General features: G+C 39.4%; 1 protein-coding gene across 2 annotated transcripts in view; it reads left to right on the plus strand.

Moving 5' to 3' along the window:
- Nucleotides 1-12,831, plus strand: part of Zfp37 (ZFP37 zinc finger protein) — a 98,225-nt gene that overhangs the window by 23,892 nt on the left and 61,502 nt on the right. For both annotated transcript variants that reach the window (XM_074051238.1, XM_074051237.1), the window contains exons 4-5: nt 4,915-5,099; nt 6,023-6,131. In XM_074051238.1, coding sequence (XP_073907339.1) covers nt 4,915-5,099; nt 6,023-6,100 — 263 coding nt within the window. In that variant the 3' untranslated portion in view covers nt 6,101-6,131. The remainder of the gene's footprint in view (nt 1-4,914; nt 5,100-6,022; nt 6,132-12,831) is intronic.

A 12,831-nucleotide genomic window follows, 5' to 3' on the forward strand; every position in this document is an offset into this window, starting at 1 on the left:
AGGCTGACAGTGAAGAGGCTGAGAGGATAATCCATGCAAATGAAAACCAAAACAGCGTAAGTGGTATATTTATATTAGACAAACTAGATTTAAGTAAACATCACAAGAGACAAAAAGTAGCATTGTATAATGATAGAAGGAAAGATAGTACAATTATCAATATATGCTCCAAACATCAAAACACCTAAATATATAAATCAAACATTGATCTGAAGGGAAAAATAAATGGCTACATGATAAACTATGATACTTCGATGCCCCACTGTCTGTCATGGATAGGTCATCTAGAAAGAAAAATCAATAAAGAAATACCAGTTCTGAACAACACAATAGACCAAATGCACTTATAAGACATGTACAGATATTTCATCCAACAATAATAGAATGCTTATTTTTCTCAAGTGAACACAGAACTATATCCAATATAGACCACATGGTAGTTCACAAAACTAGTCTTAACAAATTAAATAAGATTGAACTCATTCCACGTACCTTTTTCAATAACAATAGAATGAAACCATAAATCAATAATAGGATGAACACAGGAATATTCCTATCACTACATGGAAATCAGTACTGCACACTTAGATGACGTTGGGTCAAAGAAGAAATAAAGAAGGAAATTATAAAATATCTCAAGACGAATGAAACTGAAAACAAAGCCTATCAAGACTCATGAGACTAATGATGAAGCTGCACCATGGAGTCAGAGTAACCACCTCTTGGGAACCAGATTGCTCCCCTCAAGTGATGACAGCAATAACAACTTCTCCAGGACCCTTTAAGAGCAAGGACTCAGATAATGTCCAATCAGACCACACTTGTAAGTGAGACTATTTAACTATACACACCCTTTCATCCCTCTGCTTTAATTCTGTGTGTATTTAAAGCCAAAATGCATGTCTGCACCCCAAAGATGGCTAGTGATGGGCTGAGGGCTTATTTTGCCTATTCCCATGGTACATCCCAGGCTAAGTAATAAATCTCTCTCTGCCTTAAAAAAAAAAACTTATGAGATGCAGCAAAAATAGTACTAATAGTAAAGTTTAGAAGAATCTCAACTAAACAACCAAATTTTATACCTCAAAGAACTAGAGAAAGAACAAACTGAACTCAAAAGTAACAGAAGGAAGGAAATAATAATGATTAGTGCAACAATAAATGAAATAGAGGAGAGAAAAATAAAATTTTCCCCAAGTAAGTAGTACACGAGACCCTATATCGAAAAAACCCATCACACAAAAAAAGAGCTGGTGGAGGGGCTCAAGCAGTAAGTATACCTGCTTAGCAAGCATGGGACCCTGATTCAAACACTAGTGCTGCCCCTTCTCCAAAAAAGGAAAACTAGAAGTCAGTATTTCCAATTAGCATAGATGTGAAAATCCTCAACAAAACACTGGCAAGCCAAATATAACAGCACATCATAATTATCACTAAACAGAATTTATATCCTGGATACAAGGGTGGTTCAACATATGCAAATCCATCAATGTGGAATGCTTCATTAGTGTGAACTTACCGCTGTACAACCAAGGACATTTATGAAAGGTCACAGCTGACATCATACTCAATGGTGAAAGGCTAAAGGCTTTCTTTTAAGATTTAAAATAACACGAGGACACCACTCATGTCCCTTATACTCACCATAGTATTGAAAGTCCAAGTCAGAATGATTAGGCAGAAAAAAATAAGAAGCATCCAAATAGGAGAGCAGTAAGTAAAGCCATCTCTGTTTGCAGACGATCTGCTCTTTTATGTAGAAAACCCTAAAGACTATGAAAAATTAGAATAAGTCACAGGGTGCACAATCATTATGAACAAGCAGTATGTTTCTGTACACTAACAACCTATCCTAAAAGAAAATGAGAAATGCTACCATTAATAGCATCAGAAAGAATAAAATACATAGGAATAACCCTGAGTATGAAAGATTTGTATAATGAAAACTATAAAACATCGACAAAAGAAAATTTAAAGGACACATTTAAATGGAGAGATTATTGTTAAAATGTCTGTCTACACCTTTTTTTGTGCTGCTACAACAGAATACCATATACCATATACTGGATGACTTATAAGGAACACAAATTTATTGGCTCACTGTTTTAGAGGCTGGGAAGTCCAATATCAAGATACCAGCATCTGGCTAGGGCCTTCTTTCTTCATATTACATGGTAGAAGGCATCACATCTCATGACATGACAGAAATTGGGAAGAGGAGAAAGAGAAGAAGATAGACAGACAGACAGACAGATAAAGGGAGGAGAGAGAGAGCAGGTGAACCTTTCCAAAAGTGATGGCACTAGTCCCCTCATGAGGTCAAAGCCTTCATTACCTAAACTACTATTAAATGCCCCACTCTCCAATACTGTCAAAAGAGCAATTTGGGGAGCACAGCACTGAAGCCATAGCAATGTCTATACTTCCCCAAGTGGATCTATAGATTCAATGCAATCACTATCAAAATCCCAATGATATTTTTTAACAGAAAAAAATCTTAAATTCATTTGGGAACACAAAGACCCTAAATAGCCAAAATAATTCTGATCAAAAGTAATAAAGTTGGGGCCAGGTGCTGGTGGCTCATGCATGTAATCCTAGTTACTCAGGAGGAAGACATCAGGAAGATTGTGATTTGAAGCCAGCCCCAGCAAATAGTTCACAAGACCCTGTCTCAAAAAATACCCAACACAAAAAAGGGCTGGCAGAGTAGCTCAAGTGGTATTGTGCCTGACCTGAGTTCAAACCCCAGTGCCACCAAAACAAAGTTGGAAACATCACACTGCCTGATTTTATAAATTATTAAAGTTACTAGCATAAAAACAGACATGTAACCTAGTGGAATGAGACAGGGAGTTCAGAAATAAAACTACACGAGTAGTCAACTGATCTTTAATGAGGATGACAAGAATACTGGACACCCACATTAAAATAATGAAATTGTACCCTTCTTTCACACTATGTACAATAATGGACTCACAACAGAACTAAAACAATCAAAATCTTAGAAGAAAACAAGGGGACAATCTTCTCGATTTTGTACCGGGCACATTAGATATGCCTTGATAAACATGGGCAAGGAAAGCAAAACTGGAACAATGGGATTCTACCAAACTCAAAAGCTTTTGCACAGCAAGGAACAACAAAATGAAAAGGAAACCAAGAAAATTGGACAAAATATTCTCAGATTATGTATAAGAAGGGACTAATATCCAAAAAAAGGAACTCCTACATCTCTAGTGAAAATCCCAAATAACTAAATTTTAAAATGGGCAAAGTATCTGAATAGGGAATTCTCCAAAAAAGACATACAAATGGTAACAGATATATGGAAAGGTGCTCAACATCACTAATCACCAGGCAAATGAAAATCAAAACCACAGTGGCATATAACCTTACTCCTCTTGGAAGACTATTATAACAATAAATAAATAACCTTAACGAAAAGGAATCCCATGAACACCTTGTTAGGAAGGCAAATTGTTTCAGTCACAGAGGAAATCAACATGGAGGTCCCTCATAATAGAATTACTGCAGCAATCATACGTCCAAAGGAATTGAAACCTAGATCTCAGAAACATCTGCACGTGTTTACTGAGGCATTATTCACAGTGACCAAGACATGGAACCAACCCCAGTGCCCCTTACTGAAGAATGACTGAATAAGGAAAATGGAGCAGAAACCTAAGCACATCATTCAGCCTTGGAAATAAGGAAACCTTGTCTTTGTGGAGGGCATTCTGCTGAGTTAAATGAGTTAGGCACAAAAAGACTAATGCTGCATGTCACTTACGTGTGGAATCTAAAACAGTCAATACACAGAAGCAGAGGATGGAACGATAGGGCTGGGTGAGGGAGAAATGGGCATGTATTGCTATCTGGCTACAAGGTTTCAGTTATGAAAAATAAGTCAGACCCAAAAATGTGCTGTATTATTTAGGACCCATAATTAACAACATTTATATTATACACTAAAACAGTTTGCAGAGAAGGTAGATCTGCTTTAAGTACTCTTACCACAAGAGGTGGGCAGTAGAAGAGATAGCAACTTTTGGAAGTGATAGATAGGTTTACAGGCTTGAAACTGATGATGGTTTCACATAGATACACATCTCCAAAAGCCCCAAGTTGTAAACAGTAAGTATGTGCGTTATTTCATAGCTCAATAAAGTGGTTTTTAAAAGTATAGTAGTTAGATACTGAGTATATGTAAATGTATGCTATATATAAATAAAAATATATACACATAGTTATGGCCTATATATTTAAATACTATATAATGGGCAGTTTGTTGGAGTTGGCTGTATCTGATTTTAATTTTGTTTTTTTCTTATCTCTGTTTTCAACAATTCATATATATTCTTTTGTTTAGAAAAAGATATGCACATTTCTCATTAACTATTTCTTAGACTTTATTGTCACCAATGGATATGGAAGAGGAAACAGATTTATCCACAAGGACATTCATTCCTAACAGAATGAATTCCTAACAGAAAAACAAATTACCAGAAAAGTATGGCCCCATTTATGGTCATTCCTAGTTGGAATCTCTTTCTCCCCTCCTCCTCCTTCTCCCCTCCCCTCTCTCTTCTCTTCCCTCCTCTCCCCTCTTCTCTCTCTCTCTCTCTCTCACACTCACACACACAACCCCCCCCCCCAACAATCTGGCTATACACCAGACTTATTTTCACATTGCTAAAAATTATTAATCATTACATTCACTACGATGATATTCCATCTGCATTTCGTTTTCTTTTTTTTTTCATCTGATTACAGGGAAATTTACAAATCATCTTTAATGTTATGCAAAAGCATTGCTTAAAGTCAGGGTGTGTTAGCAAGAACGTTTGCACCCTTTGGGATTTCTAGGTTTGTAGTTAAAGACAATGCATTTCCCTCCCAACCTCATTTAAGAGAGCCGACAGCCGCGCGTTTCCACCCGTGGGGCCGTGGGAAGAAGCCGTGGGAATCGGAGGCCGCAGGAATTGGAGGCCGTGGGAATTGGAGGCCGCGGGAAGAGGCCGTGGGAACAGTGCGCACGCGCATGCCGGGTCCGGGCCGCGGGCCGCGCAGGGCGCTCGGCGTCCGCGGCAGAGCTGGTGAGCTGGTTCTTCCTCTCGGCTGGCACCCGGGTGGGCGCTGGGGAGCGAGCTGGGCTCACACACAGCCACCCCGGGGACAGGGACACGGGAGGGGACGGAGTGCCTTGGCCCGGCTTGGGGGCGGGGCGGAGATGAGGGTCCGGTCCGCCTTCGGTTGGCGATGGAGTGGCCTCCAGACCTTGCGCTGGCTCTGGGTTAGGAGAGGCTGAGCCTTGCTCGAGCATCCGGTTGTAATGGTCAGGTTTTCGGTTTTCCTCTCCCGGCTGAGGGGCCACCAGAACAAAGCTTGGGGCTTTGGGGTCTTTCTTTGTGACGGGGATCAGCCTGGCAGATGCTCAAAGGGGTGGGGGACTCCGGATTGCCTCCGGCCTGGCAAAGGCAAGAAAACTGTCATCCAGGCTGTCGGTGGCCCTAGAATTCAGCTTCCTGCAATCCGTTTCCATTGCTCTTTCCTCTGAAACACACCTGCTCTCGTTTTTTGTTTCATTTGAGGATACATTTCTTAAGGTTTTTCAGTAAAGAGCTGGGGTGATTCCCTCACCTGTGAGCTGCGAAGCGGAATTGATTGGTGTTCTTTGCTGGTGCTTGTGAATGTGTTTGAGAAAAATGAAATGTTTTACAGGTGTTGCTTACTATTAATATTCAGAGAGTGGGCTGGTGTCTTACCTGACCCTTTGTCTATATCCTCAGATTGGACCACTGACCACAGAGACACCAATGCCAGTGGCCTTTGCAGGGAAGGAGTCTGTGCCCAAATTCATTCTGACCTTGTCTTTCCAGAGGGTGAAGGTGACATCCAGTTAGTCAGACAAGGTTCATTCTGACCTTGTCTTTCCAGAGGGTGAAGGTGACATCCAGTTAGTCAGACATGGTTCCTGAAAAAATGATCCTGAATTCACAAGGTCCTTTTTCATTTCCAGCTCTGCCTTGCAGTCTCAGGTCTCTTTGTGCTTAGAGAAGATGGCATTAAGAAGGTGCACCTGACCACTGGCCCCTGACTACACTTCGGGTTGAGCAAAACCTGTCAAGGTATTTGTACCTTAAGCTGGGTTTAATTCCAAAGTTAGCACCTGCAGTGTGAAAAAAACAGCAAGTAGTCAGATCCTTTGAGAACCTCTTATTTGGCTCACAGTTTATTTTTATGTACTTTTAATAATTGAGAAATAAAATTGCAGATATTTATCTTATAGAACATGTTTTGAAATATGTGTTCAGTGGGGAGTTATATTTATACTATTTCAACCTAATTACATATGCAGTACCTCGCATACTTTTTGTGGTTAAGAACACTTATGCTGGGTGTAATATAACGCCTATAATCCTAGCACTCTCTTGTAAAGTGTGAGGGCAATACTCTGTCTCAAAAACAAAAAAAACCAAACCCTCAAAATCTACAAGTCTACTCTTAGCAGTTTTCAAGAATACAAAATATATTATTAACAATAGTTTATAATTTACATGTAAACAACTATGCAATAATATATGTACCCTATTATGTTCTTTAAACATTTAAATAACAGCACGGCAGGATGGTCACTTGTGAAGAGGTGTGTGAGAACTGAGATGGAGGAAATAGCAAATTCTCCCATCTCACACTTAAACTCCAGGTGGTATACTTTCTTGAGCCTTATTTGGCAAATATATACAAATAAAATATGCAAGTGGTTTGTAGTGCAGCTCAGCTGCATTTTTTCTGAAATAACATCAGTGTCCAGACAGGAAAGATTTGCTTTCTTTCATTCATTCAGGGCCTACTTTTTGCCAGGTAATGTTCCAAGCACTGGGAGTTCAGCAGTAAATACCACAAAGCCTGGAGCTGACAGGCTAGGCTGGACACCCAGACAATAAGCAAGGAAACACACAGACAGTGATTGACAGAAGAAAGTACACCAGAGTAATGGGAGAGGGCCTGGGAAAGCTGTCATGTAAGGGATGAGAGAAAGCTTCACTGGTTGATGACATTGAATAGACTTATAGATGATGAAGGAGCGAGCCTTGCAAATATCTGGGGATACCTATATGCAAAGGCCCTTAGCCCATGTGGGGAGCACTGTGGAGGCCAGTGTGGACAGGGTGAGGTGACAGACAGCAACATGGTAGAAGTTGAGATAAAAGAGGTAAGAAAGATCCCGATCTCACAAGGCCATGTGGCCACTGTAAGGAGTTTAGCTTTTACACTGAATGAGAAGAAAAGACCTAGGAGGCTGGTGGTGGTGTCACTTAATCAACTTTATTGAGATATAATTTGCATACAACATTGGAAGATTTTATACTTAGAAAGGACATGCTTTGACTTAAAGAAAACACCTCGGATGCCCAATCTTAAAGGACCAAGGATGGGCAGAGGGACACTGATGAGGAGGCTAAGGCAGTACTCCCAGGGAAAAATGGCTTCCCTTGTTAATTACTGTTGGCATCTTGGGGAAAACTAAGGAACTTAGCCTTAATGTTTCCTGAGCCTCTTTCTAGCTTAAGTGCACTGACATTCTGACTCCATGTGTGAAGTTTAGAGAGCAAAAGCCTGAAGCAGCTGGTCCTTGTGTCTGTCTTCTTGTCCTTACTGCTCCGACAACATTCGAGTCAGCCTTGAGAGAGGGAACAACTGACAGTTGGATGGCCTGAGGGATATGGCAAAGATTAAGATGGTCACACAACTTTTCCTGGCTGATTGTCTCTATGGTTATGAGTTGAGAGCATAGTGACCACGCAGGCTTTTAATAACAGCTGTCAGGCCACCTGTACACTAGGAAATAGGTAACGTAGGGTTTACAGTTACTGTTTTTGGAGGGTAGTTCTGGGTTTTACTGGCTCCTGAGATCCAGAAACCTCTCCAATTCAGCAACAGCAGCAGAAATGTAGAATTCCAATAGACAGACAGTACATCAATAAAGGAGTAAACATCACTTTGTAGATATTAATCAATAAGTATTCATGAAAACATCTGCTTTGTGAGAGGTACCACATGGGGATTTAAAAAAAGTGATCATAGCTCTTGCTCAGAAAGATTAAATCTGACCACAAGAAGCACTAACTCTAACCTTGCTTTGTACTTAGAAGGCAGTCAATAAATTTTGAATTGAAAAAATGTAATTAATAATGGCCTAGTTATAATTAGGTCTGCATAGAACAAGGGATACAGATTGGACCTTTTAGGAGCCCAAATGCTAACCAATTCTGAAAGTATTATGGCAGTATCGTTAGGAAATCTAGGTACTTTCATGGACCATGGAGCCAGGAAAAAATAGTGACTTGAATCCTACTCCAGGTTCAACCATAGGCATGCTATTGAACAGTGACAACAGAATTGGGAATCAAGAGAGATCTATTTGTGTGCTCATCCAGGAAATATTCACTAGGAACACGGTGCGTGCCAGGTCCTAGGTGTGGCACTGGGAATAGCAGAGGACTGTCCCTGTTCCCAAGAAGCTGACAGTCTCAGAAGGGGGACAGAACATGGACAGATAGAATATAACCAGAGGGGGAGTACAGGGTGCTGTGGATTAGTTTTTGCAGGTATTGTAACCAGTATTTACTATATATGATTCAAAGATAACTTGTGTGAAACTGTGACTGCAATGCAACTTTAGTTCAATAAGCCCTGTCCATTAATGGTGTAGAGTGATCCCATTTCCCCTCATTCTTAAGCAGCACTAAATATTATCTTTTTAAAAACATTTTTTGACAATCTGGTAGATGAAAATTAGTATTTTAATGTGTGTATCTATGATTAGAAGTAAGGTTGAAAGTCTTTTTGTGTTTATTGGCGTCTGTATGCTGTGAATTTCTTGTTCATACCTTTTGCCTGTAATTGTGCTGTACTCTACTGCCCTGTACAGTTCATAGACACTTTAGACTGTGGTATAGTCCTTTGTGTTTGACCAGTTGCAGATGTTTACTCTTTTAAAATTTTGTTGATTTGTATGTTTCTGTAGTCAAATCTGTGAGTCTTTTCCTATGTACCTACAGATTTTACATTTTATTAAGGACTTTGTCACTCCAATATTATAAGAAGTGTTCCAGTAGCTTTCCTGTGTCTTAACTCTTTAATTCACTGATAATTTGTTTTTGATAAGGTGGTAACATTAAATTTATTTTTCCCTAAGTGGATAAGTCAGTTGTTAATATGAAATGCTACTTGGGTTAGTCAACCTTCTGCACTATGATATAATACCTGAGGTAAATAACTTATAAGGAAGAAAAAAAATTGTTTTGGCCTATGGTTTCAGAAGTTTTGGTCCATGACCTTGGCTCTGTTGCTTTTAGGCCTGTGGTGAGGTGCATAGCATCCTGCCAGTGAGCACATGGTGGAGCAAAGCTGTTCCCCTCCTGGCAGCCTAGAGGGAGGAGGGGCTGGGGTCCTAATATCTCCTTCAAGTGCAACCTAACTTCCCCTTACTAGGCCCCACCTCCTAAAGGCCCCACCGCCTCGAAATAGCACCACAGGCTGGTGATCGAACCTTCAACCTGTGAACCTTTGGGGCATAAGGAAGAGCCAAACCATGGCATTTAGTTATCATATGCTAAATTCCTACAAAACGAATGAACCTAATTCTAGACTCTTTATTTTGTTTTATTCCTTCAGTCTACTCTTGTGCCAGTAGCACCCTACTTTTAACTAATAGAGCTATATAATATGTTTTGGTATCTAGCATGGTCAAGTCTTCCCCAAGCCTCATCCTTTTTCTTATTGAAAAGTATAAAATACAGACATACCAGTCAGTTTAGGCTGCTAGAACAGAGCACCATAGACAGCGTGGCTTAGCAATAAACATTAATTCCTCATAGTTCTGAGGCTGAAAGTCTTAAATCAGGGTACCAACATGGTTGGCTCTTGAAGACCATTTTCTTGGTTTACAGATGGCCATCTTCTCATTGTTTCCTCACATGGCAGACAGAAAAGTTATCTCCCTCCTGTGTCTTCCTGTAAGGACAATCACCAGTTCCATTCATGAAGGTTGTACCTTTGGGACTTAATTACCTTGCAAAGGTTCTGCCTTCTAATACTGTCACATTGGAAATTTGACTTTCAGTGTATGTTGGGAGAAGGCATAAACATTTTGTCCCAAATTAAGCCAGTTAATTTGGGGAATGTCTTTGTTTCCTAGGGCTCAAACCCTAGTCCCACCATTAAAAAAAACAAAACAACAACAAAAAAACCCAACCCTTCAAGATTCCTAGGGCTGCCATAACAAAGTAGGTGACTTAATACAACAGAAATACATTGCCTCCCAGTTCTGGAAGTTAGAATCCCAAAATCAAAGTGTCAGTAGGCTCTCCTGCCTCTGAAACCAGCAGGGAAATCATTCCTTGCCTCTTTGTTGTTTTGAGTGGTTTTTTGGCAATGTTGGCTTTCCTTGACTTGCAGCTGCATAACTCCATCCTCTGCCTTTGTCATCACACACATTCCTTCCCCACCCCTCCATCCCTGGGTGTTCCCATGATCATCTTCTTATAAGAACAAAAGTCATACTGGGTCCTCCTCATTACAGTATGACCTCAACCTGATGAATTACATCGGCAATGACCCTATTTTAAGTAAGTTCACATTTTGAATGGTTCTATAAGATAGGACTTCAATATACCTTTTTTTTAGTGGCACACAATTCAACATTTAATAAGGGAGAATTGGCATCTTTAAAATGTTGATTCTTCTCATCTAGAAACACAGGTTTTCAGTTGATTGTCTTGAACTGTTGCGAACTTAGCAGTCTTCTTGTTGTTTGAAGCTGCTCTGCTTTTTTCTAGGGCCATTTAAAATGTTTTCTCCCTTTCTGTTTTTAGCAGCCTACTATTTTGACCCTGAGTATGACTTCTTTATATTGTATTTAGCTTAGTTATGGTGTGGGGATTCTGGAATCTATGAATTATCAGTTGTGAATTTTTTCTTTCCTTATTTCTTTAAATTCTGTGTCATTCTTACTCATTTTTTGAGACTCCAGTTACATGTATATTAAACCTTTTCAGTAAGTCTCAGAAACCTCTTATGCCCATTTTTTATAAATAAGCTTCTGTTGAATACTTGTTTTTGACTTTTTCTTTTTTTCTATGTATTTCTTTTTTTGAAATAGGATCTTGTTATATACTCTCACTTTTCCTGCTTCAGCCTCACCAGTGCTGGGATTATAGGCATGAACCTACTTTGAATGTCTGATATATGACATGGACTGTATCTCATCAGAAAGTAAAACATAAAACAAGGCTAAATGATGATCAAAAGAAAAATACAAGTTGTAGGAAAATAGTTGTGATAAACATATAAGGTGTATACTAATGAACTTGATTTTAGAATAATTGAATATTTGTAGTAAATTACAAACATAATACAGGGAGTTCTCATACCCTTCAGCCAGTTTTCCCTATGGTTAACATTTTGCATTGGCTTGGCACATTTGTCACAATTAGTTAAGCAGGGTTGATAAACTAGAGTCTGTATTTTTTCAAATTTCCTTAGTTTTATCTAATGTCCTTTTTTTTTTCTCCATGTCCCTCCAAAGCACCATGTCATTTAGTTGTACTATCTTAGGCTTCTCTTAACTGGAATTTTCTGGTATTTTTTATTATCATTATTCTTTGTGTAACCTCTCTTCATCAGTTTGGATATTTTTTATTAATCTGTCTCTCTGTCTCTCTCTGCTGCTGAGGATTAAATTCAGGACCTCATGCATGTTAGGCAAGTGCCCTGCCACTGAGCTATACCCTTAGTCCCCTGACCAGTCTTTCTTTTGAGCCCAATCTGCTGTTGTATCCATGTTGAAATTTTAATTTCAGGTGTTCTGCTCTAGAATGCTTATTTGATTCTTTATTGGCTGATTCAATGTTGCTATTGAAAATTTCCATCCTCCCCTCTACTTTATATGTTTTTTCTATTGGTTATTGGTCATACAGTACTGACTCTGCCTGTCTAATAAGTTTTGATTTTTGCCATCATGGATGAACATAAAGGATGTATCTACACAAGTCAGCACATACTCATACATCATGTGCAAGTATTGCATTATGAACATACATGATACATTGAAACATACATATTACGTGCTGTCATTATGTGCGAACACCATAAACATTCCAGTTGATGGCCTCTTTCCTTTCTCACTTCTAAGTAGATGAGATTATCTGAGTTACAGCTGGCTTCAGATTGGATAAGATTCTACCTTTGGTTGCTTCTTTTTCTATAGCATAGCCCTCTTTGGCATTCAGTTAAGACTGTGTCAGGTCTTTGTCACCTCGGTGCTGAAAAACTTTGGGAGATGTACTCTTTCCATTGAGTTTTTCAGTTTAGCTCTTCAGACTTCAACCCCATATGCCTTCAGAATTCAGCAAATTCATTGGGAAGAATCTGGCAATGTGTGTAAGACCCCTTCAAGACCCCTTTAATATACTACAGTAATGAATGCCAAAATCTAGGAGATTTCTCTGCCCTTTTTGGGTAGCCTTCTGTAAGGGATCAAGCTCGTATCTTCAGCCTCTAGCTTAGGCCAGATTTAGTAAGCACTTAGTTCCCCCAGGTGAAAAGTGGCTGTATGTCCTTAGTGTCAATTCACCTGTCCTCTAGAACTTTCTTTTCCCTGTTTGTTTCAGACTCCCACCTCTTCCTTCTAAGTGTCCATGACACTTTTCTTCCCCAGTACAATGCATATCTTTTAATAGTAAGTTGTGCATCTGTTATATCTTTTCTATTGCCTATAGATTGTAACACAAGGGAAGTTGTATTGCAATATGCAGACAGTAA

The sequence above is a fragment of the Castor canadensis genome, chromosome 13 (genome assembly GCF_047511655.1).
Source record: "Castor canadensis chromosome 13, mCasCan1.hap1v2, whole genome shotgun sequence".
NCBI classification, from domain to species: Eukaryota; Metazoa; Chordata; class Mammalia; order Rodentia; family Castoridae; genus Castor; species Castor canadensis.